Here is a 27637-nt window from a genome sequence, read left to right as displayed (position 1 = left end):
TGTGTGTTTTCTATTATTCAAAATAGCCAGAAGTAATATAATCACTTTACACTACCAATCATAGTGTTATCACTATGCTGACATGTATTTTCACTAGATATTTCATATCTGATTAAATAATATCAGGCAAGAGGGAGCTAGTACCAATCTAGACATAACCAGTCGAGACACAACTGGTCTAGGCATAACCTATCCAGACATAATTGGTCCAGACATAACCAGAGATTCAGCATCTGCTACTATCTTCTCTGGGTCTTAAGGGATAAATGTTATAGCTTGTCAGTGTCAAGCTCAAGGGGCCTAGAAAACAGACCATATGTAATTGCATGCTTGTTTTTCTATTTAGTAAGGTGATTATGTTGGAAGCAAGTATAAATGTAAGATAAAATGCCAAAAGCATACCTGTTCTGTTAGCCATCTCCCAGTGTGCACCCCCTCAGCTGAGTAGCTGTCATTTCCTTCCACTCTTTAGAACATCATTTGACTGAGATCTCTTTCTATACATTTGATATATGTTTTTGTGGTAACCTTGTTTGAGAAGCACAGCAGTGATTGAAGCTGTTAGAGTTGCATATTTAATGTAGAAGTAATCTACTGAGAGATACATGCAGGAAAATACGTTTTGCTAAGACTCATAGTAGTCCTCCAGAGAAGTTTGCAGTATCTGACTTCTTTCATCATGCATGCAACATTTTCCATAAAGTAAAATAGTGAACATTAAAAATAAAATCATAAATTCTGTTCAGAAGAGAGTCTTGGCACTATTAATTAGGACTTTTAACACAGAACTACCCTAGTCAGCAATAGGCAGAGTAGAGTGTTAAACAGTATATACATAACCTGAGTACTCAGATACTGTGAATTTCTACAACATGTTCTATGTTCATAGGTTCATAGGTTCATAGGAGGTTACTAGGTTAATGGCCCTGGGGCCTTTACAAGCCTAGTCATGTAAAAACCCATGTACCCTAACTGAACATAGTTAGATGGTCATTGTTAGCAGAGTGATTGTATGATCAGCACCAACTACCCCTGTCCATGAGGGACATAGGTGCCAGCCCCAGAGTGAATTTATTGTCACCCATCCAATTGTCAGGGTTTTGCTTAAATAGGGTTATTGAGCAGCTCTGCTTCACGTAAAGTGGGAGCTTATTCCAAAGGAATGGCAATCTCTGGGAGATATTTGCCTGTCCAATATGTTTTGTTAATGTCAAAGGCTAGGTTGAGATCCCTGGAGCTAGTGACTCTTCTCCCATTTGATTTGTGTGGTTTTTGGACAGCGCAGTGGTGCAGCAGTTTGCGTTATTGCCTCACAGCAAGAGGTTCTCTGGTTCGATTCTTGGCTGGGGTGCCTTCTGTGTGGAGTTTGCATGCCCTCCCTGCATTCATGTGGGTTTTCTCCGGGTGCTTCGGTTTCCTCCCACGTTACAAAGACATGCATTCGGAGCATTTCTCCCTGGGCCTCTGCTGAAAATTGTCTTGCTCCAAGTCGGACTTTCCCAGTAAACAAATGTTAAATAAATAAAATAAATAAATTTGTAGATGTGCATCATTTCCATTAGGGTAGAGTCAGAGACTACTCTGTAGGACAGGCATAGGTCGCCCCTCAGCAGCCTGTATGATACAGAGTACAGTGACAGGGCTTTCAGTATTTTCATGTAAGTCACATTTTGGAGGCCCTGGATTCTCTTGGTTAGAAACATCTGTGGTCTCTCCAGTTGCTGCAGGTGCCTTGCATTGTAATCAGCTAGTGGTCTGATAAGGGATGAGTACAGCAGCATTATAATGGTCCTTAGTTTTGGATGCTATGCCCTTATTTATGAGATGCACAATGTAGAAAGCTTTCCTTACCACTATGGACACATTGTGATTGAAGTTTAGATTGCTGTCAACCTGTGTTTTCAAGTCTTGCACCAGTGGGTTTGAGCTTAGAAGGATGTCATCTATATCATTATTAGCAGGGGCTACTTCTTTGCCAAAGGAGATAATGAGGCATTTTTTTACATTTAGTTTTAGTCTGTGACTTTGGCACCAATCATATGTCTGCATTAGCCCCTTCTGTAATATGTTTACATTGTTGGGGGAATCAATGTCATCTGCAAACTTTTTAAGCCACAGGCCGTCTACTTTTGCCTGGACTTCAGAATATTAGACTCCAAACAGTAGACAGCCTAGCACAGATCCTTGTGGTATCCCATTGGTAATTGGTCTGCTGGTGTAGGTGGACTTTTTTTAACTATGACAGTGTGCATTCTGCAGGTGAGCCAGTTGGCTACCCATCTAGTGACATATGGGTTAATCCCCAGCTGGGAGAGATTCTCAGTGATCCCAGAGTGGGAGATTGTGTCAAAAGCCTTGGATCAGGATAGGAGGTATGTACTGCTTTGCCCTCATCCGGGCTTTAGTGACATTCTCAAAGAAGTACCTTACTCATATTCTCAAACTTTCAGTTTGTTTTTCTTATCCATTGTACCCATAATATTGTTTTTCTCTGTAATATTGTTAATTTGTCTCTATTTGTATGTATTTGTATGTTTGTTTGGGGCTTTTCCCCTCGGGTCTCCACTGAAAAAGGGTAATTCTTACCCAGCTGGACCAACCCGGTTAACAAATGCAAATGCAAAAAAGTCCACCAAGTTTAATAAGCAAGATCTATTCTTGATGAAACCAAACTGGGTTGGGTCAAGAGTTTGAAGGTTGCCTGTGTCCTTGCTGATAAGGTTCATGATGATTTTTGCCATGGCTTTGTAGATAAGGCTGGTTAGGCTTATGGGTTGATAGTTTCCTGGGTTGGTTGATGTTCACACAAGGATTCCTTAACCAGGCTTATATGAATTAAAAAGCTATAGAAGATGAAATGTCATTTTATATCATTATTGGGAAAGGCACTGAGAATAAATTCACACTGCTCACATGTATTTCACTGGTGCTACTAGATGTAGTAACTTTCTACCTCAAGAGCAAATTGTGAGTTTTCTTTAAAAGGACATACTTGATATACTGCAAACTAATTACCTTCAGACTGCTGTCTGCAGGAGCAAAAGAGTGTATGCAGAAACACTTTCCTTTAATGGTAGAATACTTCTAATTCACATAACATAAGACTCGGGATGTCAATAGAAGTAGCCAAAAATTGAGTTCATTCCAATCATATAAGGAATAAGTCAAAATGAAGGAATTTCAAAAGCTTAAGATATATAATGCAAAGGAACATTATGTAATGCACCCTACAATTCTAAAAAAAACAGATGGGAGAAATAGTAATAACTCAACTTTTTTCAACTAGAGAACAAATTGGAGAAGTGGTAGAAACTCTAAGTAACTTTTCAATTATAAGAAGAGTAGAGTCCTGATTCCCTGTCACAAGAATAGATGCAACATAAGGGATGAATGCTATCAATCATTTTGATCTTGAGTGTATGTAAAATCATGGTGTCATTGCTAATGAATATTACTTTAATGTACAGAATGTTGATGCATCTTTTTAACAGCAAGAGTGTTGGTATAAAGGTTATGGTACTGACCTCACAGGCAAGGGGTACAGGATTTGGCTCTCACAAAGGGAATTTGGCTAGGCTTAAGATGGCCCACAAGGACAGCTAGCCTAGTATTTACCTGTAAACCTATAAAATCTTTATTAATTTCCCAACCAACAAATTAAGAAATCTACAGCACAAGTGCAGCACACATAGCTGGGCTCAGAAGAGGTGCTAAACAGAAAAACTGTGAATGAATTGAGACATTTAAGTCACTGCATAACTATTTCCAAGTAAGCTTTACTAATGAGATTTTAATTTATGAACATCTCTGATTTGTGGAATGTCATGTTTGTAGCAGCCTACACATATCCTTACATTCCACAGCATTTTCTGAAAAAATGTGTTAAAAAACATAAGCCAAACAAATGTAAATATGTTGTGAACTATGTATGCTATTTGAAAGTACAACCTACAATCTTATCAGTAAAGAAATCTTCCGTGACTGAAGTCTTAGATACTTTTATTTGGACTAACAGTTAAATATCTATATTTTTCAGACTTGCATCAAATTTCTAATTCAGAAAATATGACGAGACATACAGATCAAGAAATCTTCCTTCTCTTCTTTCTAGCGTTTGTGTCATGGTCACTGGTAACTATGAAATTACATACTGCTTTTGCATTTTATACTGTAATAATATATAACTATATGTTAAACATAAATATAATCTGTATACATGTACACACACACACACACACACACACACACACACACACACACACACACACACACACACACACACACACACACACACACAAAACACAGGTTCATAGATTCCATGGCTCATGATAGGCATTTTTTTCTATCAGACCATTTACAGTATAATCACTGCAAATCCTACTGCTTGCTCTCATCTATAAGAGAGAGAGAGAGAGATGAGAGACCAGGAGTATCCGCATCTATTAACTGAGAGTATTTCTGATGTGAATTAAAGAGGCTAGCGCGTTTAGAGATGTTTTTTATGACTTGTCCAAGCAGTATCACAGGTTGTGGGACTGACAGGATGGTGTACATGGAAGTCTGGCAGGGTGGAGAATTTGGAGCAAATTATGTTGGCTAGAGTTAGTAAGCAGTATATCTGTGATTTCTTCTGCTTCAATGTGGGTGGTTCCATTGGATAAGAGCTTGGTGCACAGCTGAGTATTGTGCCATTGCTAAAAATGTCCTAGTGATGTTCAATTCCTATTGTATTTCATGAATTTCTGATCATACTCTTCTACTCAATTTTTATCCTTTTGAAGACACTTTCAGTGTAGAGGGATTTAAGATTATCTGTTAAGGCAAGTGTATTTTTGTTTTGCTATAGAATTTATTGCTACAGTGGGCCCATCTTATGGGGATTGTTTCTAAACATGGCACTGTATTTAATTGAGACAGATGCCTATATGCAGGAATTTAGGTGGCAATAGAATTTAGTGGTAAAACATAGCAGTAGTAACTATGTGGTTCTTGTGATGTCTCCTCTCTTGGCCAGTAATCAAGGAAGCCTGAACCCTCACCACTGGCACTGAAGAGTGACGTTCACTTGAAGCAAAAATGGGTACACCCAGTATTTCCAGATGCAGTTCTATGCATCAAGCACAAATTCCCTTAAGAGCACACAGGGAACACCTTCAGCTTAGGGTCTAGATTTCTCTCTCTCTCTCTCTCTCTCTCTCTCTCTCTCTCTCTCTCTCTCTCTTGTAAGACTGCACACTGGCACATATATAGAGTTGAGTCCCCAACCGAGTGTGCAAGCCAAGTCCTCCAGCACCCTCTCTATGAAGCCAATGCTTTGTGTCCCTGCTCCAAGCAGCTGACACACACATTCTCTGAGATTTGATTTTAACACGCACACGCACACGCACACGCACACGCACACACATACACACACACACACACACACACACACATACACACACACATTTGGGAAAGGCTGGCACAGATTTGCCAACTATGCCCCCTTCTGCCCAAACTATAAGGTAGTTACTGCCACCAGACACTCCAAAGCCAGCTACTCTAAGGCTTTTACAAGGATGCCCAATTATACTGAGTATAATTAATATTAATACAAATTATAGTGTTTGACCAATGCAGTAAGGCTTTCAGGAGTGGCTACGGAGTCACCAAATAGATATAAGTACTCTCAAAGGTTAAAATAGTCTTTAAAGGACCGGCCACAGTGAAAAGTTTAAATATATTTAATAAATAAAAAGAGCAAGAAAATACTAAATATCTATATACAATAAACACCAGCGTTTCAATCTCAGGGAATATTAAAATAACACAGATGAATAGATTCACACAGATAGAAACAGTACTTAATTAATGTCACTATATTTTCCTGACTGATATAAAGTACTCCTATTCCCTGGTCACTTACTAGAGCAAGGCAAGATAAAGTAGGTGAGGAGGTTCTTCTTCTTTGTCAGGTTCCAAAAACGGAGTGAACTAAGACTGCAGTTTCAGCAGACTGCAGTTTCAGCTAGTATTAAAACATCATTTTTGCCCTGGATTACAGAATGACATCACATACATCTGGTCATCTTACATCTGATTCCCATACTACCCCCATTTCCTAGACCCATAATCTTGCACATATGTGTCAATAATACACACACATAGAACTTTGCTAAGATCTGTTGCAGCTTCTGGAAGTCATAAAACAATACAACACTTCCACTTTTTCTACAGAAGGTAATAAACCATTGTCTGGTACAGACATTTCAACTCTGGCTGTAATCAGAACTGTACAATACAATCTTTATGGCCTAAATTAGGTAATTTAATTTTACACTATTTTTCAAAGATACCTGGAGCTGAGCATAGACTCTTTTCTTCCAGTATCCTTTATTACAATATTAATTTCAATAATTATATTACAGTCTGACATGCAAGCGTAGTTCTTTTCTGTCCATCAGAACACACTGTTGGTGCATTTTTAACACAAGCAGTTTTACAGATACATTTTTCAACACAAGCATCTGTACAAATCAGTTTGATATTGAAATGACATATACTTCTGTACAAAACTTCAATTTTGTGCCCTCTAGAAGGGTGGACATTGTGGACACTGTTGTTAATTTAAAAGCATACACCAGGAAACTGAATTTAAAGTTGTTAATGCGGAATCGAGAAGGTAAACAAAAGGGTGAGTTTGTTACACCTAGCACTTTTAACCCACCCTGCACCCTGTATTAAAAGCATTTGAGGATTTGTGTGAAGCAAAAAGTAGGGATTTGTTAACCAAAAGAAGTAAGAGAAGATTTTATAACATGACTACCGAAGAGCGAATAATTTTCAACTCTGTTAAGGATCACATTTCTATCAGGGTTATGCATGCAGACAAAGGGAGTTCAATGGTCATAGTGAATTCTGATGATTATGAGAAGGCAATGCAATTTTTATTAGCAGATGAAACTGCTTATAAAAAAGTTTCCGAAGGTGATGTCCTAAAAGCTTATAAAATAATAGATTCTTGGCTTTTTGAAGCTTTGGCAGAAGGTTTATTTTCCAGGAATATGTATGAGTTTTTTTGTAGTAGACTAACCTAAGATAGGATATCTCTTTGGAATTCCAAAGATACACAAGGATGTCATTGTCCCCCTTACAGGCCTATAGTTTCCTCACCAGCATTGAAGTTAGAGCCATGCTCTAAGTTTATAGACAGAACTATGCTTGAGATAGTGCAGAAGACAGAATCCTTTATTAGGGATTCTTTTGATTTTTTTAAGCAAAGTCGAGAAAATTAAGGTTGAAGCTGGTGATTTGTTGGTGACAGTTGATGTGGCATCTTTATACACTTGCATTCCCCATGATTTGGGTTTAGAGTGGGTTGGGAATTTGTTAATTAACAGTCTAGAATATGAATTAGAATAGTATAGGTTCATGTTGGAATGCATGGACAACATTCTTTCATGCAATTACTTCATGTCTGACAATGAATATTTCTTGCAAATCAAGGGTATGGTGATGGGTACCAGGATGGCTCCCAATTATGCCAACTTAGTTTTGGCTTATTGGGGAAAACATTATATCCAAGTTTACCAACAGACACAAAAGTTTGAGTTACCATCATTTTATTGATGATTTGTTTTTTATTTGAAGAGGAACACAAACTGAGCTCTTGCTGTTTATTGAAGACATGAAAAACAGCACCTCTTTTTTGCACTTTACTGGCGGCTGGGACAATTTTAAGATTTATTTTTTTTTTTTATTTAGAGGTTAATTAAAGAGGAAGTTAAATATTGTTTGGGGTCCAGCATCAGTTATAAAAATGTAGCAAGTAATGGTCTTTTGAGTTATTCTAGTATGCATCCCACTTATGTGAAATACAACATTATAAATGGGCAGTTAGTAAAACTTAAGAGAATTACAAGTGAGGAAGCTCTGTTATTGCAGGAACTGCATTCTAGATTTAAAAACAGAGGGTACGCTTCCAAAATTGTGCATGACATTACTAGTGGAAACAAAAAGGACGGACTTAGAGGAAACACACAGGAAAAGAAGGATTGGGTTATGTCTATGTTGCTAACCTTTACCGTAGCCAGCAAAGAAATCAAAAACTTAGTGCCCAACAATTGGAGAATATTAGTTTCTAACAATGATCTTCAGATGTTAGTAGGAGAAGCCCCCATTTTTGTTAACACAAGAGCAAGGAATTTCAAAGATATGTTAAAATGTAAACCAAGAAGAAAGCCCCAAGGTAACACAGGTACTTTTAAATGCAAAAGCAGCAATTTTTGTAAATACATTTCAGAGGGACCATAATTTGATATTGTAACCCAGAATAAGATATGGCATGTTCCAGGCATTTTCAATTGTAAATCTACCTTTGTGGTATACATGGCAAAATGCTCCACCTGTTTTTCATTTTATATTGGGAAGACCAATAGCAATTTAAAAACAGGATGTATGAGCATCATTATGCCATTAGAAAGATAAATTTAGACAATGCTCTTTATAAGCACTCTTTAAACTGTGTGGGTAAAAATGACAGTGTTAAATTTCTTTTCACAGTTATAGATCATGTTCCAGTGGATTTCAATAGAGACAGAGATGGGAAACTAGATTTTAGAGAGTTCAAATGGCAGGTTCTTTAGGGTGCATGCAGGGCACCAGGGCTTAACAACGGTGTCAGTTATAAAGCAGTGTTTTATATTCTTGTTAAAAATGTATGCATTATTTAGGATGTATTTTACACATACACACACACACATATATAATTTATATATATATATATATATATATATATATACACATATATAATTTATATATATATATATATATATATATATTAAGTTTTAAGAAACATCTGAGTGGTTTGATGTTTACTGATGATGCTATAAAAATGGGACAATTTTGTAACAGTTTGTTCTGATGAGTGTCTAATTTTTGGGCTGAAAGCGCTAAACCAGTGGATTAAAGTCTTTTTTTGTGTGACACAGTACTTCACCATTACTTGTGTTTTTCCTTTTAATATCTGTACAAATCAGTTTGATATACAAATGACATATAATTCTATGCAAAATTCCAGCTAGCTGTGCTAGCATACGTTACACATCCACTGCCCTACTTCTCCTGGCATAGCTGGCAATACCTCACATTATTACATTTCTCTCCCCTATGAAGACTCAAACTAGTTTTTCAAGTGACCATTGAGAAACATTGCTTGAGAGGAATGGACCTGTCTGGGAATGCACTAACCCATACCCTGTCTTGAGAACTCATCTGCATTGGCATTGCTGACATCACTACAGTGCTGCACTATCATGTCATATCTCTGCAACCCTAGGCTCCACTTTAGTACCTTGGCATTTTGCTGGATGGCTCAATGTAGCTGTGTTAAGGAATTGCGGTCTGTAACTACAGTGAATTTCCTGCCATACAGATAGGGTTGAAGTTTTTGCAATGCGCATACTATGACTAGACATTCTTTTTATACAGGTGCATAACATTCCTCCCTGGGTTGGGTTCTATGGCTGAGATATAAAACTGGGTACTGTTCTCCTTCTGAGGAAACCTGGCTGAGTATAGCCTCCATCTGCACAACAATGGTTCAAAGCATCCACCTGCACAACAAATTATTCGCTGTAATCTGGACTGGCTAACACAGGGGTCCTCACAAAGCCTCTTTAAGCTTTTAGAATGCCTGCTCACAGTCTGGGGGTCCACACTACATTGTCTGGCCTGTTTTTCCTCATCAGGTCTGTGATGGGAGGAGCTATTGTACTATAACTGGGAATTAATTTTCTATAGTACACCACTTTCCCCAAGAATGCCCTCACCTGCATTTTGGTAACAGGTGCAGGCCATGCCTGAATAGCTTCCAGTTTGGCAGGTTCTGGCTTGATAATACCACTCCCCATTCTATGTCCCAGTCCCAAGTAGAGGATCTCTGCCATACCCACCTGACTCTTACTTGGCCTAATGGTCAACCCTGCCCTTTGCAGTCTGCCCAGGACCTCCCTAACATGCTGAAGATGCTCATGCCAGGAGTGGGTGTAAATGGCAATATCATCCAGTTAAGCAAGGGCACAATCTCCTGCTCCTGCTAGTATATGATCTTCCAGCCTCTGAAAGGTCACTGAGGTATTTTTCATCTCAAAGGGTATCTTTGTGAATTTGTATAATCCAAAAAGAGTCAACAATTGACCTCTCTTTAGTGGTGGGAGTCAAGAGCACCTTCCAGGAGCCCTTGGTCAGATCAATAATGGTCAGATACTGAGCCCCACCCAGCTGCCCTAAGGCTTTGTCTGTCCTAGGCATGGAAGTAGTCCACACAAAACCAGCTGATGCCATCTTTCATTGGTACCAGCACCACTAGGAAGGCCCATGGACTGATAGACTCCTAGATAACCCCCAGTTCCAACATTTCCTTTATCTCCTCCCTCAAAGTCTGTCTGACTCACTCAGGCACCCTGCAAGGGCCTGCTTGATAGGAATTTGGGGTCCTGTATCCACATGGTGCTGCACCAGGTGGGTGCTCCCATGTTTCCCAGTGAACATGACCCCACACTCCTGTAACACTGCTCGGATTTCTGGAAGCTGGGTAAGGTAGAGATGCTGGGACATTGCTACCCATTCCACTGAGGTGTCTGAACCTCACTGAGGAAATTAGTCAACGGATCCCCCTCAGACTCCTCCTGCCATCCACTACAAATAATCAGCACCAGGGCCTCCCTATCATGATGAGGCTTCATCATGTTAACATGGTGCAGTTTGTGCCCATGCCTCCTGCCCAGCAGTTCCACCATGTAGTTAACATCACTGACCTTCCTTATCACTTTGAAGGGTCCCTCTCAAGCTGCTTGCAGCTTATTGTGTCTGACAGAAATTAGACCATAACCTGTTGTCCCACAGCATACTCTTGAGCTTGAGCATTCCTGTCATACCAGACCTTTTTCTGCTGTTGGGCTCCTGCAAGGTTCTCCTGGGTCAAGCCCATGAGCTCCCTAAGCCTTGTCCTGAGGTTTAGGACATATGTCACCACAGACTCCTTTTAGTATTCACACTCACCCTCCCACTCTTCACAAATCAAATCTAAAGGCCCCTCACCCTATGCCCATATAGCAACTCAAAGGGTGAAAAACCTGTGGATTCCTGGGGCACCTCTCTGTATGTCAACAGCAGATGGGGCAAATATTAAACTGATCTGTAGCATGGTCTTTAGTGCAGAGTTTAACCTCTCCACAAAACCTTTAGTGTGGGAATGGTAGGGGGTGTGTTTTAAGTGCTTCACCCTACAGCACTCCCACAGACAAGCCAGCAGGTCTGACATAAAATTGTACCTCTGTCAGTCAGTATTTCTCTTAAATACCTCATTGAAGGAGGGAAGAGAGATTTTTAGTGTAACAAACTGACCAGTGTGTTTTTGGGGGATGTAAAGAAACTGGAGTAACTAGAGAAATCTCACACAAGTAGGTGAAGAACATGCTGCACACTGGCACTGACCAATGGTCAGGACTGAAACCTATACACTGGAACTGTGAGGCACAAAACTTAACCACTGACTGCCATACTAAACATTCAGATGAATGTATCTATGGCTGAAGACAAGCAAACAATGAGGATGATTTCTTGAGATATATTATGTGGTTGGCTAATGGTGGCATTAGACTATGTAGCATCAGTTAGCTGTCTAAAATCTAAATCTTTAAATGCCTGAATGGATTATTGTCAGAGTGAGGAGCTTGGGTTGATTAACTTTATCTTGTCTAAGGAGTTTTTTCCATGCAGACAAATTTTGATTGCTTAGTTGGAATTCCACAAAGGGTAAGAGTAAGAAGATTTTGTAGCTTTAATAGTCAGCCTAGTTTGAATTCTGAGTAGTTTAAGACTGGGTTAAGTTAAATACACTCCCCTAGAGTTAATAAAAACCATGTAGGCATAGTGTAGAGCCTGCACAGAATGTTACATTGTCTGTGTATATGGTTCCCTCTCAGCAGTACACCATGCATATTAATCATGGCGTGTTGCTGAGGGAAAGCCATGGAACATTGTTATTGAATCAGTGTATGGAGTGTGATGCTGTGTTCACAGATAAGTAACACACTCCCTGCACTCTCTAATTTTATTATAGCAACGTAACTTAATTTTTTTTTTTATTTCTTTAAAAAAAAAGCATGTTTGTGCAGTGTGGGGTGCAGCAATGCTAAGCAGTGATGAGAAACCTGCCAGACAGCTAAAAATAGAAACTGGATTCATTTAATTATTTATTTAAAGGTCAAGTTTAACCAAAGGTGAGTGGGTTTACATGGTCCGTAGTGGTGCTCAGCACTGCTTAAAGGTAGCTCAGAGGTATATGTGAAGGTATAGCAAAATTTCATATATCCACATAGCTAAATGGGTAGAGTTAGTGGCTTATCTGTAGTAGGTGCAGAGTTTGAACACATGGAAGGGAAAGTAAGCATTCCTTTTTTAAATAAAAATTAGGCTAATTATTGTTAAATTCTGGCCTGCTGCCTGCTGCACTTAGCTAAGCCCTGATAAGCACTGCATAAAAAAAAATGGCTGAAAATGTTTATGCACTACTTGGCACCTCTTGGCTCCACTTGACTGGTTTACGCACTGCTAGCACTGCCTGGCTGAGCTGAACTGGTTTGAGTGGTTGAGTGGTGCCTAGTGATGTGCCACATTTTCAAATGTTGCCCAATGGTATGTAAGGGCAGGAAATCAAGCTATATTAAGCTCACTAGGCAGGAATACAGCATAATCTGTTGGAGTTTTAACTGTGTAATGACTATGGCTGGCATTAGAGAGGGTGCATGCTTCCAAGCACAGTGGTGGGGCATTCAGGAGTCCAGGGCCATGTTTGGACTCCTGGTGAAAAAACATGATGACCGGCTGCTGCAGGGAGGGTACCAGGGCTCAGAGAGCAAGGCAGAGGCCTGGGACCGGCTGACACATGAACTCACTAGTGTGACAGGTATCCCCCACACAGGTGAGCAGGTTCATCACCACCATAATGACATGAAGCATAGAAAGGGAGCTCTCTTGGACAACTACACTCAAAACTTGGGCAGGGAATGCCCGGCAAGTTTGTAAGTAATTTTGCCTTTGTTTCATCAATACCTAATCTGAATGTTCGATAAACTGGTATGCATAATGGTGTGCTTCTCTCCCAGCAGCTGCAGAGGAGATAGCTCGCAACATTGAGGTGGATGCCGGGCACTTGGCCAGGTTGTGCCGTGAGTGTGGTGAGTACAGATGTATTTTGCTATCTATAATCAAATAAGCAAGAAAGAGAAAAGCATTAACTGTGATTAGATATATACAGTAAAGACTGTATTGCAGTGAATGTGGACTTACAGCTGTACTGCAATAAGTGACTACTGCCAACTGCAGTGCAATAAGCAAGGAAGACTCAAGCATTAACCGTAATAAAGTACTATGCAATAAAGTTTGTAGTGCAATAACTGTGGAAGTATAGCTGTATTGCAACACCTACATAATGACAATTGTTGTGCAATAAAAACTCAAAAGTATACCAGTAACTGCATGAAGGTATCTCTAATAAAGTCTGTAGTGCAATAAGTGTGTAATTAGAGCTGTTTTGCAAGAAATCAATTATGACAACTGTTTTGCAATAAAAACATGAAACAATACCACTACCCGCATGAAGGTATATCCAATAAAGTCTGTTGTGCAATAAGTGTAGATTCAGAGCTATAGCCAACCCAATAATCTGATATTGTTTGTTGACTTCACAGATATTTCAATCCACTAACAATATATTGTGTACACTTGCAGTCTATGTAGTAATGTATAGGTTACCTAGTATCTCTGTCATGTTTGAATTTCATGCACGTGTGTTCAACTGTCACTGCAGTGCAGTATAAAACTGTAGTACTATTACCAGGTCATATTTTGGTTTCAGATGAGCTCTAGGGAAATATCAGTCAGTCAGTAGTCAGGGTCTCAATAGCTCTGTTTGTTAAATGCTCTGTATGAAGTACATTTTGCTACACACAGACGAGGGTTGAAATCCAGTGCTATGTAGCACTAAATATTACAGTTTCAGTCATGTAATGATTACAGATTTTCTCTCCACAGGAACTACAGGTAAATGGGTGGGTTAGCCCATTTTATGAGTAAATAATTATGTGTTTAGATATTGCAGACTTTTAAAATCATTACCAGGAATGTGAAAATACAGCATAAAATAAAGGAAATAAGTATAACAGTAATAAAATAAAATAAATAAAATGTGTAATCTGTGGTATGCCTGTATGCCTGGAGTGTCTGTTAAAGAATGCTGCAGTCAATTAATACATTCAATGCAGATGTCCTCTGCAATCACTGCTATTGGGTTCTATCCCCATGCCTGCCAAGCAACCCATGATAGTTGTTTAGTTTCTGTACTGTACACACACATGTCTCTCAAGTGTCAGGCTGTCATGTAATATAATTAGTAGTGCGTAATCCCTCTGTCACAGATTTATCATTGACGTGATTATCTAAATAGCAAAGTATCACCACATCATCCCACAGTACACCTTTGTAGTTATATAGGTCCACCTGATGTGCAAGTGTTCTGCTTAGTTGTGTACCCACAGTTGTTACTGCTTTGCCCATACTGTCCCAATGTGGGTAGCTTGAGAGACATTTACATGTTACAGCAACTATAGGGCACTTGCACACATAAAGAAAGGACAGACCTGTAGAGGAGACAGCAGTACTGTTGTCAGCTATATAGTCTATAATGGTATTACTGGACTGTATTTCTCTCTCCCCACTCCTTATCTTCATTTATTTATTATTGTTACTTATTGGTTATGGTTTACTATTAACATATGTTGTTACATTAAACTTTATTTTGGAGCATGTGTTTTATTATTGTTATGTATTATAATGGTTCCATATTAAGATATCTTGCTGAATTACTTGTTTTGTTGGCCTTATGCCGTAACTGTTACTGGCATGCTGTTAATATACTGACTGTTCTGTTATTTATTGTTGTGTTTCTCATAATATGCATTGAAATGTAATTCAGTTATTTCCAATGTTCTGGCATGCTGTTATTACTAACACTGTTTTGTTCATAACTAACCTATACTTATTGCTATACCTCCATCAACACAGCACAACAGGATAGGCCGGTTCATGATGATCCAACTACCCTACCTCAGCTAGCTGTGGCACCGGGTCCTGGCACATCTAGGACCCAGGATGGTGGTGCCCCCTCTGCTGCCTCTGCACCACCTCTAGATGGAACTGCCTCAGGGAATGGGGCCCAGCCTTCTCCTGGGAGCAATGGTGGAGGGGCGGTAGTCACCCAACAGCAACTACTGGTCATGGTGCTCAGGATTGTTCATCAGAGCTATGAACATTGCCTGCGTCAGATTCGGGGCACATTGGCCAACCTGGTGGGGAAGGCTGGCCCTGGTGTCCAGCCTCCAGCACAGCCACCTTCAGGGTAGTGAAGGAGCAGTGTGGACTGCCCAAGGGTGGAGATGTCACTCATGCTGCTGCCATCTGGATGCACATGCATCTCAGATTCCACAACACCCTCCCCATCCAAGGTGTTTACCCCCTCATGTGTCACACACACTGCCCTTGTCTGCTGTCTTGTCTATCTGTAGCTGCATTCTCTCCTACCCAACTTACCACATGTACCTATATCCCTTCCCCAACATTCCACTCTCTCCTTAAAAAAAAAAATGGGCACCTGTACCACAAAAAAAAATATCGCCCCATACATAGCTCTCCATTTCGCACAAGTGTCCACTGGACATAACTAATTTGGTCCAATTGGCGTGACAACACATTTATGTTGTCCTTACCCTTCTCTCTGGGGTTTGAGAGTCCAAATTCATCTACACAATCTGTCAAAATGCACAGCTGTTGATATACAAGAAATGTAAAGCTATGGTTCTTTCCTAACCCTTCCTGCACATCCCTACCTGCCTTTTCCTATATTTATCCCCCTGCTTGGCCCCATTTCACCACTTTCCTATCACCCACTTTTTATTTTCTTTTTAATTTTTTAGCACGGGTTTGCAGGAGCTAAGTGAAGTGCTACAATGCACCCCGCAAATCAGTTAAATGAGCTTTAATGAGCCTTAATGATCTTATGTATTTCTCATGTTGTTACTCATATGTACAAAATAATCACCTCTGCCATGTTTCAAACCTGGGCCCCTGTCAACTACAACATTAACCCACTATGCCACACAGATCTTAATTAAAACAGATGTTACCAGCAAAACATACTGATTGCCACTGTCAGACTGAAATTAAACCTAATGGGAAAATGGGAGTGTACCTGGAACTCTGATGCTAAAATACACCAGCAGACAGCCAGATAAATAATAATGGCAGTACATGAGGCCTGGGATAGCAGGTAAATGTTCCCTTTTATCAGCAACATCTTTAAACACACTACTAAGGCATTAGTGGCAAATTACATATGTTCAACTGAGACTCAACTGCAGAAAAACTGCATTTGAAAGCTATGCACATACTGATAGATGCAGACAAGGTGTGTCACAGCCTGTATGTCTGCACATATATCTTGCAAATGCACCTGCTGTAGCACTAACTCACTAGTAGCTCAGTCTGTTAAATGCCTTGCATACATTACATTTTGCCACACGCAGTCCTGGGTTCGAATCTAGTGTGCTGCACTTCAAGTACATTGTTGTGAAGACAGCAAGTAATGACTAAGTCATGAAGTTTTAATCCCCACAGGTTACTGCTACTGAATTCCCTGCTACCCATTTTTGCAAGTGAAAGGCCTGCAGGTAGGGACACACTGCACATATTCATATAGCCTAACTATATGTTGCCTACTACTCTGTTATTGGCACTGTTGCATAACAGATATACCTTAAGTACATGCCTCACTTGGACTGCAAAGGGTACACTTACCCTGGTTTTGCTGTAATGACAGGGCTGACACTGTTGCCACAGTTACATATACAACTTGCTATCCTCCAAAGTGTTCACCCCCCCCCCCATTGTGTCCTGGGCTGCAGCCTAGAGCATGCACAGCTGTATGTTAAGGTAACTGTTACAGACCTACCATACCTCCCAACCCCCTAGAACAAGGGATCCAGACACAACCATACATAGGGGGGGGGGCAAAGGCCCAGACATAAGGGCATGTTTAACAATTTGCCCCTACAAAGATAGTAAGTTGATAGACTAGCAGCTACTGCATTAGCATGCATATTCTGACAGGGATGAAGTGTGACACTCATCTCTCTCCCCTTACTAACTGCAACCCACAATGTTTGCCAGTGAACTGCCAGATGACCACAATGTCATGGGACACTGACCAAACATATGAGGCAAAACTATGGACATACTTCGTTCATTTCTACAGTGGACAGTATTAGTACCTACCCTCTACGATTCTGTAGTCTCCACACCTCAGTAATGTCCATCTCAAAAACTAAGAAAAGGGCCACTGCCTACATGAAAGCTTTATATATTGCATTGTGGTATCATGTCATTGGCTAATGAAAGTGTAATTCAGCTATTTTGTATGCATTTAGCAATTCTGAGCCACAGATTGGTGCAAAGGCAATTACCTGTTAATGAGCATTACCTACAAAAGGCAAGCAACTGCTTATGGGGAACAAGTCTGTATGTGATTTTAGTCACACAGACAGTATATGTACAAACATTTGCAGAGGAATGCTTCAAAAAAGGAATATTTCACTTTGCTAGGTATGTAATAGATTTCCCCATATAAAGGGATCCAGATGGGAGGATGGAGATATGAGGAATAGGGATTACAACAGTAGGCTTGTATTAGATCTATAGTATTGACATGTCAGTGATACACTGCTGTCCAACACCTACAGGCATGCCTCTCAACTGTACCTGCTTTGAATCACATCTCTGTTCTGTTCCTGTCAATCCCTCCTACAACGGTTGGCTGTTGTAGTATAGACAGTGGATTACACGTAAGACATAGGGACATTAAGTAAGGGTGTACACGAGTGTAACATCAAATGATGTGCTGTAATTCACCTCCTCTCAGTCTGTCAGTGTCACACATGAATAGTTCTAACATTGGAAAAGTGTCTTTGATTGTCCCTGATGTGCCCTGTTTTTTATACACATTTTAATATTTTTCCTACATACATACATTTTTACATGTTTTTCAAACATTTTGCACACAGGTACATTTTTTATGTATTAATTAAAATAATTTTTATGTATTAATTAAAATGGTTTTTAGAGCATACAATATTTATATACATTTTTACTATGTATTCCTGCCCGTAAAGTTTTTGTTTCACCACTAGATGGTGATATTGTTTCTTTGATTTTGTTAAGGAATCTATAATTTCAATAACAAGGATGTTAATTGAATGTATTAACATTTTAATTAGTTAGGAGACACCATTGGTAGATTCAAATAACATCTGACTTATACATTTAGCACACTGAGCACTAGTTTTTCTGATGAAGTGCATGCCGATGAAAACGAGCTGAGAACTGTAGCAGCGTTATTGTTTTTGATTCTGTACTGTGAGGTTTGTTCGTGGAGTGAAAATAAACATCTCTTGCTGATCTGCTGTGCCTGTCTTTTAAGTCCCTGTTTCATTGACATCCATCCCTGTTTGGTTGAGACTATACCTAACATACCTCTCAACCACCTCCTACAGTAGAAAATCTGACAAAGCCATAATTAATGGGGGGACAAAGGCTCAAACTCAGGGACAGAGTATACATATTGGCCATACAAAGTAAGAATGTGAATAGACTTAACAGATATTACTATAGCAGAAGTGTTTTCTGAGGGGTCTGACGTGTGACAGTCAGATTCTGTTTTAATTTGCTGACAGCAACTATCAATGATTGGCTAACCATTTGTCAGACGTCCACGAGTTTGTGCAAAAAGGAGCACATCTATGAGGCAAACATGTTGACATTCTGCAAACATCTGTATAGTTGAGATGTATAATGCCTACAGGGGACATATACTATAGCATGTTTGTATTGCTTTCTCTCATTGTGGCACACTAGTGTTGCTGGAATGTCTCCATATAGTTGTTGTAATAGCACACTGCTATTTGTCCAGATGTGGCTGTATGACATATTAGTGGAAAATTGCCCATAGGGGACACACCGCAGGAGACAGCAGTGATGGGTGTAGAGACATAGTCGAATCTGTCAGGGCACACAGGGGTATAACCCAGTATTGCTACTATCTTGGTGATAGCCACACATGTAGTGTGTTGCTAGACTGTGGGGTATGACGTGTGAGGGAGCAGCGAATAGTGCATGCCATTATGGGTGTTTAGGGTCTGTACATAGTGGATGGACATCCATGTATCTGGTTCTGTAATGTGTTCCCCTCTTGTTGTTTTGCAGGAACGATGTACCGACACAGACATCCACCATTTTCATCTGCAGAGAATGATGTTATACTGGACTCCACCATCACATCCTCCTTTCCAAGGGTTGCCACAATTGTGAAAAGTGGGCAGATTTGTGGGGCGACCTTGTGAGGGCTATTAATCAGACTGGCCAACAGGACAGGACCTACGAGGAAGTCCGACACCGGGCCACAGATATGGTCAATTCTGCACATCAAAGGGCAGCTGCTGTTGCCAGGGATCACGCTGCCACCATTGGAGGGCCTGCAATAGAACAACCACTCTCAGCCACACAGGAATTCCTGGTGAACCTAGGATCAACCAACATTTCCCAGGCATCCATCATACCATACATCCTGGAGGCGGGTGCCACAGCATCCACATCAGAGGAGCATACAGGTAAGCTTACTGTGTTCACCAGTATAATACTGTATCAGTCAGTGTGGCAGGCTTTTTATACCAGTACCTTGGTGTCAGGTCTATCTGCACTGATGGCGGTTGGGATTTATGCACAGTTGTGCACACATCCGTCAGGTGTGGCCGGAGTCTGTGGTCCTGTACCTGGTAAGTGTGATACTGTTGTTTTACAGATCATATATACCCTATGAAAGTTAAGGGATACCGTTTTGCCTTATGCACAACTTTTGTGTTTAACCAGAGTGGAATAGTTATATGTTCCATTTCAGAGCAGCATTAACTACAGAGCATAGACTGGGGAATCACAGGTGTGTATTTGTACAAACATTAACGTATTTGTACTTGTAGTTATGAGCAACTATGCAGCCTGCTATACATGAAGCAGTTACTCCAGGATGCCCGTTCAAACACAATAGGGAGATGGTACATACCGGAGGTAGTAATACAATAACTGGCATATCATTCTCAAAATAGGTGTACTGGATTTTATGTGTAGTTCTGTCATATACACTGTCATATTGCATACCCCACAGGTGTATCGTACTGGCAACATTAACCAAATGTAGATAATGTGCATGTTATAAAGAGCCTGACTTGTCTGTGTATGTTGTTGTCAGTTTGTGTGCTGTGCATGGATCAGAGATGAGAAGATGTGGGTCATGTAATACAGTTGTGGATTCCTCATCTGTATGAGTCTGTGTGGATTACCATACATAATAGTGCAAGTGGTAATGTACTGCTTTTGTCTTGTTTCTCACAGGTGAATGGGGGGTTGGAGTCTGCCACCTCACAACCTGATGTCAGTGTCTTATTAGACTCTGATGATGATAGTGGCCATAGTGAGGTATAGATGGGGCTGTTGGAGGCTGAATCTGTCCCAGAGGTTGGCATCCCTCTTCTTCCCCCATTGTCCCCGTACACAGTCAATATGCCCACACATCACCAGTCCCCAGGGGCCACAGATATTGGACAGTCAGACAGTGGCAACATAGAACAGGACAGTGTGAGAACTATAGCATCAAGTGAGTGTAGAGACTGGCCATAGCCAGAGAACTGCCAAAGTCCCACACAGGCAGATTAACAGGGGTGCTTGAAGGAGGACTGCTGCTCATCCACCTCCTGTCACAGTTGTCACATTATGGGTCACTCGCTGCATGTTGTGGGCTGTCATAGAGGCACAGGCACATTCTGAACACAACACCAGATGGATGCTTAGGGTTATGGATGCAGCACAGTCTGACATCCATGACTGCCTCCACCACATTGGTGATGGCCTGGATCATTTCATTGATGTAGTGGACAAATGGTGGGCTGAGACAGTGTCTGTCTTTGACTGCGCATTGTCTGTGCTGGAACATCTGGTTGGAGTTGGGCATTGGACACATGGGTGTAGGTCAACAACACCAGCTGCTGAGAGTCCACATGGCCATGCACAATCACGTTCCTGTAGAGGCAGTACCTCCAGCTCTACAGAGGGGAGTGTGCTGTCCACACCATGATGTGGCAGGCTATGGGCATATGGTCCTGGGTGGTCCTGTGGAAGACACTGGCCCAGCAGACAACAGTCACCATCAACTACTAGCACCGCATGTGACCTTGGGCATGGTGGTGCCAGTGCTACTCCTGGTAGAGTCAGTTCCTGTGTTCATGGCTGGAGACAGTGAACTGTCCACTCTACCACGTACATTTCATAGCTGTCCAACATACACACATGTAGGGCTAGCACTGGGCTTGACTGTGTACACACACACACACACACACACACACACACACACACACACACACACACACAAACATCACTCTCACATGCAGGTAAAGAACAGACACACATGGCACCTCTCCATAGCCCATCTAACCAGCACCCCTTCCTAACATGCTGTCAACTATTTGGCACAGCTAAGGCCTCTGGCACCCCCACACCACACCCTGTGCATATAATGATACCTGTGCCACATCCCTGCCATCTGTGCCATCAATGCGGGGGCAGGCACATATGTGTATGATGCACAGGGTGACTATATTACTTTACATGCACTTGTGTAGTGCAGTCTTGTTATGCCATGGTGGGCCATGACAGGGCCTATGTGCTGGCATGTGTCATGACTAAATAATCCTTTGTCAATACTAAAATGCATGAGTACATTCTCCATATATATAGGTCCCAGGATAGTCATATGACCGACAGCTAAAATCACATGACTTGAATTCAAAACATGACATGGCTGTATCCAACAAGAGGAAGTCAGATAGCCCTTTAGGGGTGAACAAATACAGCAAGAAATCTGCAGAGGTACGCTGAATCTTTCTAGCTTTGTATTCAAGGGTTGAACTTTATCCCTTCAAGCAAAGACAATCTAGTTACAGCACTTACGGATTTAAAACAGTTTACCAGGCTTTTAAGTTTAAAATTAGTGTTTGGTAACAGTATTTTGAAAAAACAAACTTTTAATATCCCTGTCTATGCACCTGTGGTTAAGGCATTTCATGATTTATGTGAACATCAGATAAGAGATGTTTATAATGTAAATTTTAGAGATGATAAGAAACGTTTTAATTTAACCTGTGAAGAATACAAGGCATATAGAGAGTTACAATCTTGTGAGAATATTATTGTTAAACAAGCTGATAAGGGGGGAGCTGTTGTCCTTATGGATAAAGATAAATATATTTCAGCTATGTCAGTGCTTTTGTTGGATACTGTGGCTTTTAAATGTGTTACTTCTGTGGATGTTAAAAATTGTGTGTCTTATGTCAATATGGTGATATATGAATTACAACTGAATGGTGACATAGATATTGACTTGTTTAATTACTTGACTGTTCCCTGCCCTGTTATTCCACAATTATATGGCATTCTAAAGATCCACAAGTCACGGACAGACCCACCCATGAGACCTATTGTCTCAGGTGCCGGTTGGGTGACTGAACCCATTTCTATATATCTACACGCCCAACTTCAACCTTTTTTAAGTACATGTGAATCTATTCTTCGTGATACTATGGATTTTTTATCTAAACTTAAAACTTGGTATAGCATAGGCAGAATGGATTTAATTAATAGGAAACATTATCTAGTGACTCTTGACATTGTTTCCTTATTCACGGTTATTCCCATTGATGTAGGAATTGAGCTGCTAAGAGAATTTTTGATTTCCTGCCCTGAGCCTAATTTTGGGAAGATTGAAAATATATGTAGCCTCATTGATGTGGTATTAAAGAACAATATCTTTCTATTTAATGGCTCCTTGTATTTACAACTGACAAGTGTGGCTATGGGCACTTAACTTAGTGCTTTATCAGTGGGAAAGAAACTTTCTGTTTTGTGATACCAATCCCTACAGACAAAATATAAAAGATGATTGTTTCCTGTTATGGGAGGGCACACTGCTAGAATTAGATGAGTTTGTGTTATACTTAAACTCACTATCCCTTTTGAAATTTAAAATGTGTTGTTTAGATAATATTATTACCTTCTTGGATATTAATATAACTATTGATGGGGATACTAGGAAGGATGTTAGTGCTTGAGTAGGTACAATACTGAGAATGATCTATTTTATAAACAATTGGATGATATGCTAATTGATTTTGCTTCCAGTGGGTATTTAATATAAGGGCTGATGATACATCCACTTCACAGGAAACACTTATAAGATATGTAACTTCATTTAATCTAAAAACACCTCTAATTAAACAGATTATCATTAATAGTGCCATATGTTATAAGGATTTTCCTACTAATACCCATGTCCCTGTTTTCATAGCTATGGTACATATAAATGTTTATAACTGCTCTGTTGTGAAAACATCATCTGTGAGAATAGTGATTTCTTTGTGCACCCTGTAAAATAATAAATTTTAGTTTTTTTACATCTGCAACATGCACTACACGCACTTACTTAGTATATTTATTACTTTATGGCCTGTGATTCACATTTAAGTTTAGGGCTATAGATAGTGTCCAACCTTCTGTTAGGGTGGAGATATAAACATGAAACTAAAGAATATGGATGGATTTTGAGATTGGCCAGTGACTTGTGACATAGTTCATACATTTTGCCTTATACCTATGCATTGTTTTCAGTGTTTTAACTTTTCTACATATTATTGAATGTGTATTTTAACTTTTTCATAAAATTATTTTTTGATATATTGTTTGTCGTGTTTTGAATTCAAGTCATGTGATTTTAGCTGTCGGTCATATGACTATCCTGGGACCTATATATATGGAGAATGTACTCATGCATTTTAGTATTGACAAAGGATTATTTCCGAAAGCTTTGCTCGCTATTAAAGTGGTTTTTCTCATTGACGCTTTGGTTTTTGCTTTACTATTTGCTGTTGGCTTTGTGTTTTTGGATGTGTCATGACTACACAGCAAACATTTTGTATCTTTGTTGTATGATATTAGACTGGCAGTAGTGTTACAGAATGACAGGTATGTCACAGACCTGTGTATGTTTCTGTTCCAAGGGTCTGAGTGGTTAAAGTATGGACACATCCAAATCACGTAACCCAAGAGAAATACGCCAGGACCAGCAAAGCTATAATACACCCTTTATTTAACCACAACCAGCAGAACGAAAAAAACAAAACATAAAAAACACAGATGAACCTGAGCAGTTAAATTAAAAACTGTAGCAAAAGTGCGTAGCGATTAAGCACTTTCCTCCACTCAATCGTGGACTTCTTCAGAATCGCATAGTAACCAAAAATAATACATTTTATAGACTTTTTGGCGCCAACATTTAACATAAATTTAAAGTCATATACATTCTATACTTTTCTAAACATCGCTTGACAATCAATTAATGCATATTTCCAATGAAAATCAATGTGCAAAATATTACAATATACAATGCCTAAATTAGCATGTAAAAATCAATTTTATACAGTATAACTATGTCTATCTTGGATACTGTATACTGTAGTGTACAATTTATAATTGAATTGTAGATGTACCTTAAAAATACAATATATAAATTATTATGTGAATAAAACCTATTATATATAATTACCTTTCCACATACTATACATCTAAAAACACTCATACATTTATTTAAAAACTTATAAATGCTTATGTAAATTGCATATATTAAAGCCATATAATAAAAGCAGGGAATCAAGAAAAACAATAACTATAACATGTACCTATCTATTGAACCAGTGACTGCAAATAGGCAATGTACATATTAGAGAATAAATGCCCTAAATAAATATAATAAATTATAATTAATAACTGATGATACTGAGGAAGGTGTTAAAAAATAGTGTTAAAAAGGTCATATATCCATTAATTTGTAATAAATATAATAAATATAAATAAATATAACAAATATTAAATATGAAAATATGTGTAAATAATGCAGAATTGATTACTATAATTAAAATATGTATATTTATATAATCGCTACGCACTTTTGCTACTGTTTTTAATTTAACTGCTCAGGTTCATCGGTGTTTTTTATGTTTTGTTTTTTTCATTCTGCTGGTTGTGTTTAAATAAAGGGTGTATTATAGCTTTGCTGGTCCTGGCGTATTTCTCTTGGGTTACGTGATTTGGATTAGTTTGCAGCAGTTACGTCACCTTTGGTAAAGTATGGACACATGGCAGCAATACAGCAGCACAGGATGGCATGGCAGCACAGAAGAAATATGACATCAGCAAGGTATGGCAGTATATGTGCATGCTTTCCTAGGTGCATATGAGTACAGTGTGTCAGGGACAATGGGGGCAGTCAGCGTAATTATGCATTCAGACTTGGTGACAAGGTCTGCTACCCATGATGCATGTCACCTGCGTTTTCTGAATGTACAAATTTTTTATTTTTATTTGTTTTATTTTTATTTTTACATTTGTTAACCGGGTTAGTCTGTCTGGGTTCTTAGAAGCCCTTTCTCAGCAGAGACCCGAGGAGAAAAGCTTCCAAAAAAAAGTTTTAAGTAAACAAATAGTAAGAACAAAGATCAACACAGATCACATTTTAACTATACATACTTCTGAAGTGCTTACATAGCATGCAATAAAGGAATATACAGAATGGATGGAAATGCAGTACAATACATACATGGAAATTTCCACGTAGTAAGGCAAGAAACTAAGCAGAAATATGGTAAGACTAAGGTCAATACATTGCTGAACCAAGGTACTAGGCATGAAGTAAGTAAATATACAGATAAAGTTGTGTGCACTTTGGAAGTTAATAAATAAATTAAAGAATAGTAATAAGGGATTATGGGAATTGAGTGAAACATCAGCTAACTAGTATGGAATATGACAGAAAAAAAATGTGTAGGTAGTAGTAAGAGAGAGAGCTAGAAGTGATACAGTTAAGTTAGGTTATCCCTGAATGTTTCTTGGCTATTAGTTTAGAGCATGAGCATATCCAATTTGATAGGAAAAAAAGATTTAAGCTGTTTCTTGAAGGCATTTTTGTCTTTAAGTAGTCTAAGGGCTAAAGGGAGTGTGTTCCAATTTTTTACAACTGAGTGACAATAGAGTATTTTCCCAAAGGTTTTGTTTGGCTTATGAACTTCAAGAAAGTATTGATTAGTACTTCTTAGTGGGCATTAAGGAGTATAAAGTGTCAGAGAATTTGAAGGGATGGGCAGGATTTAGGATTGTTTAGTATATTGTGGGCTATAATGAGTTGGGATTGAGGTAGTAAGTTGGAAAATTCAGGCCAGTGTAAAGCCTTTAATGAGAGACAGTGATGGGATTTGTAAGGTTGATTTGCAGCAAATCTGGCTACTTTGTTATATGTGGTTTCTAGTTTGGATATTAGGTTACTATGTTATGTATATGGGTAAGAATAGGTGAAGCATAGAGTAGGGATGGTAGAAGCAGGGACTGGGCAAGGGATGGCCTGGATGCACAGGGAAGAAAGTTTTTGTGACGGTAAAGCAGACCTAGTTTTTTGGTTGTTTTTTTTTTTTTTTATTGAACTATGAATGTGATGGTTGAATTTATGTTCATCCTCAATTATTGCTCAGGAGTTTTGTTTGGGTGAAAACAGAAATTTTAGTTCCATTAAGGGATGTTACAGAAAAGTTCTGTTTTGCATGTTCCAGATTTTTAGGTAGGAAAAGTAGTAGCTTAGTTTTGCTCGCATTTAGCAGGCGTTGGTTGGATTGTAGCCAGTTTTCAACTGAGTGGAGTGAGTTTTGTGTAAGGGATTGAAGGTTTTCTATGTTGTCAGTAGAGCTGATGATGACTGAGTCATCAGCATACTGAATAAGATTGGATTGGGGACAGGATGAGAAAAGGTCACTGGTAAATGCATTGAAGAGGAGAGGGCCCAATATTGATCCTTGTGGGACCCCTGTCCTAAGTGCTAGAAAGGGGGGAGTAGGAAGAGTTCCATCTAACAGCCTGGTTTCTATTAGTGAGGTAATCACAGAAGTGGAGTTTGAAAAGCCTCGGTTGGAGAGTTTATGGTGAAGTATGGTATGAGATACAGTGTTGAATGCTTTTGACAGGTCCAGAAAGAGGGCTGATGCTATTTTGCTATTTTCCCTTACTTGAGCAATGTTATTAGTAAAGGATACAAGAGCGGTAGCTGTATTATGTGTGGGGTGGAAGTCATGCTGAGTTGGTGTGAGTAGGTTTTCTTATAGCAGATGATTAGGTACTTGCTTATGGATACACTTTTCCAGTATCTTGGAGAGAGGAGACAGCATGGCAGTTGGTTTGAAATTGGTTGGCTCAGTGGAGTTTCCTCCTTTATGAAGAGGTACTACAAAAATTTTCTTCCAAATTTCAGGGACTGCCTTCTTTTATGGATCTATTAATCAGGATAGATATGGGGTACGCTAGAGATGTAGCTGCATGTTTAAGGAATAATGGAGGAAGGTTATCAGCTGAG

The 27637-nt window shown here is 39.4% G+C and overlaps 1 protein-coding gene across 1 annotated transcript in view; it reads left to right on the top strand.

Moving 5' to 3' along the window:
* The first annotated feature begins 12762 nt into the window (after positions 1 to 12762).
* The window catches only part of LOC122797810 (T-cell ecto-ADP-ribosyltransferase 1-like), a 159434-nt gene continuing 144559 nt past the window's right edge, over positions 12763 to 27637 (top strand). Inside the window, exons 1-2 of the mRNA XM_044066332.1 lie at positions 12763 to 12961; positions 13149 to 13217. Of these exons, the coding sequence (XP_043922267.1) occupies positions 12763 to 12961; positions 13149 to 13217 (268 nt within the window). The remainder of the gene's footprint in view (positions 12962 to 13148; positions 13218 to 27637) is intronic.

Source organism: Protopterus annectens, chromosome 3.part1 (genome assembly GCF_019279795.1).
Source record: "Protopterus annectens isolate FY-2018-M chromosome 3.part1, PAN1.0, whole genome shotgun sequence".
Taxonomy (NCBI): Eukaryota; Metazoa; Chordata; order Ceratodontiformes; family Protopteridae; genus Protopterus; species Protopterus annectens.
This window is presented reverse-complemented; position numbering and strand designations above follow the sequence as displayed.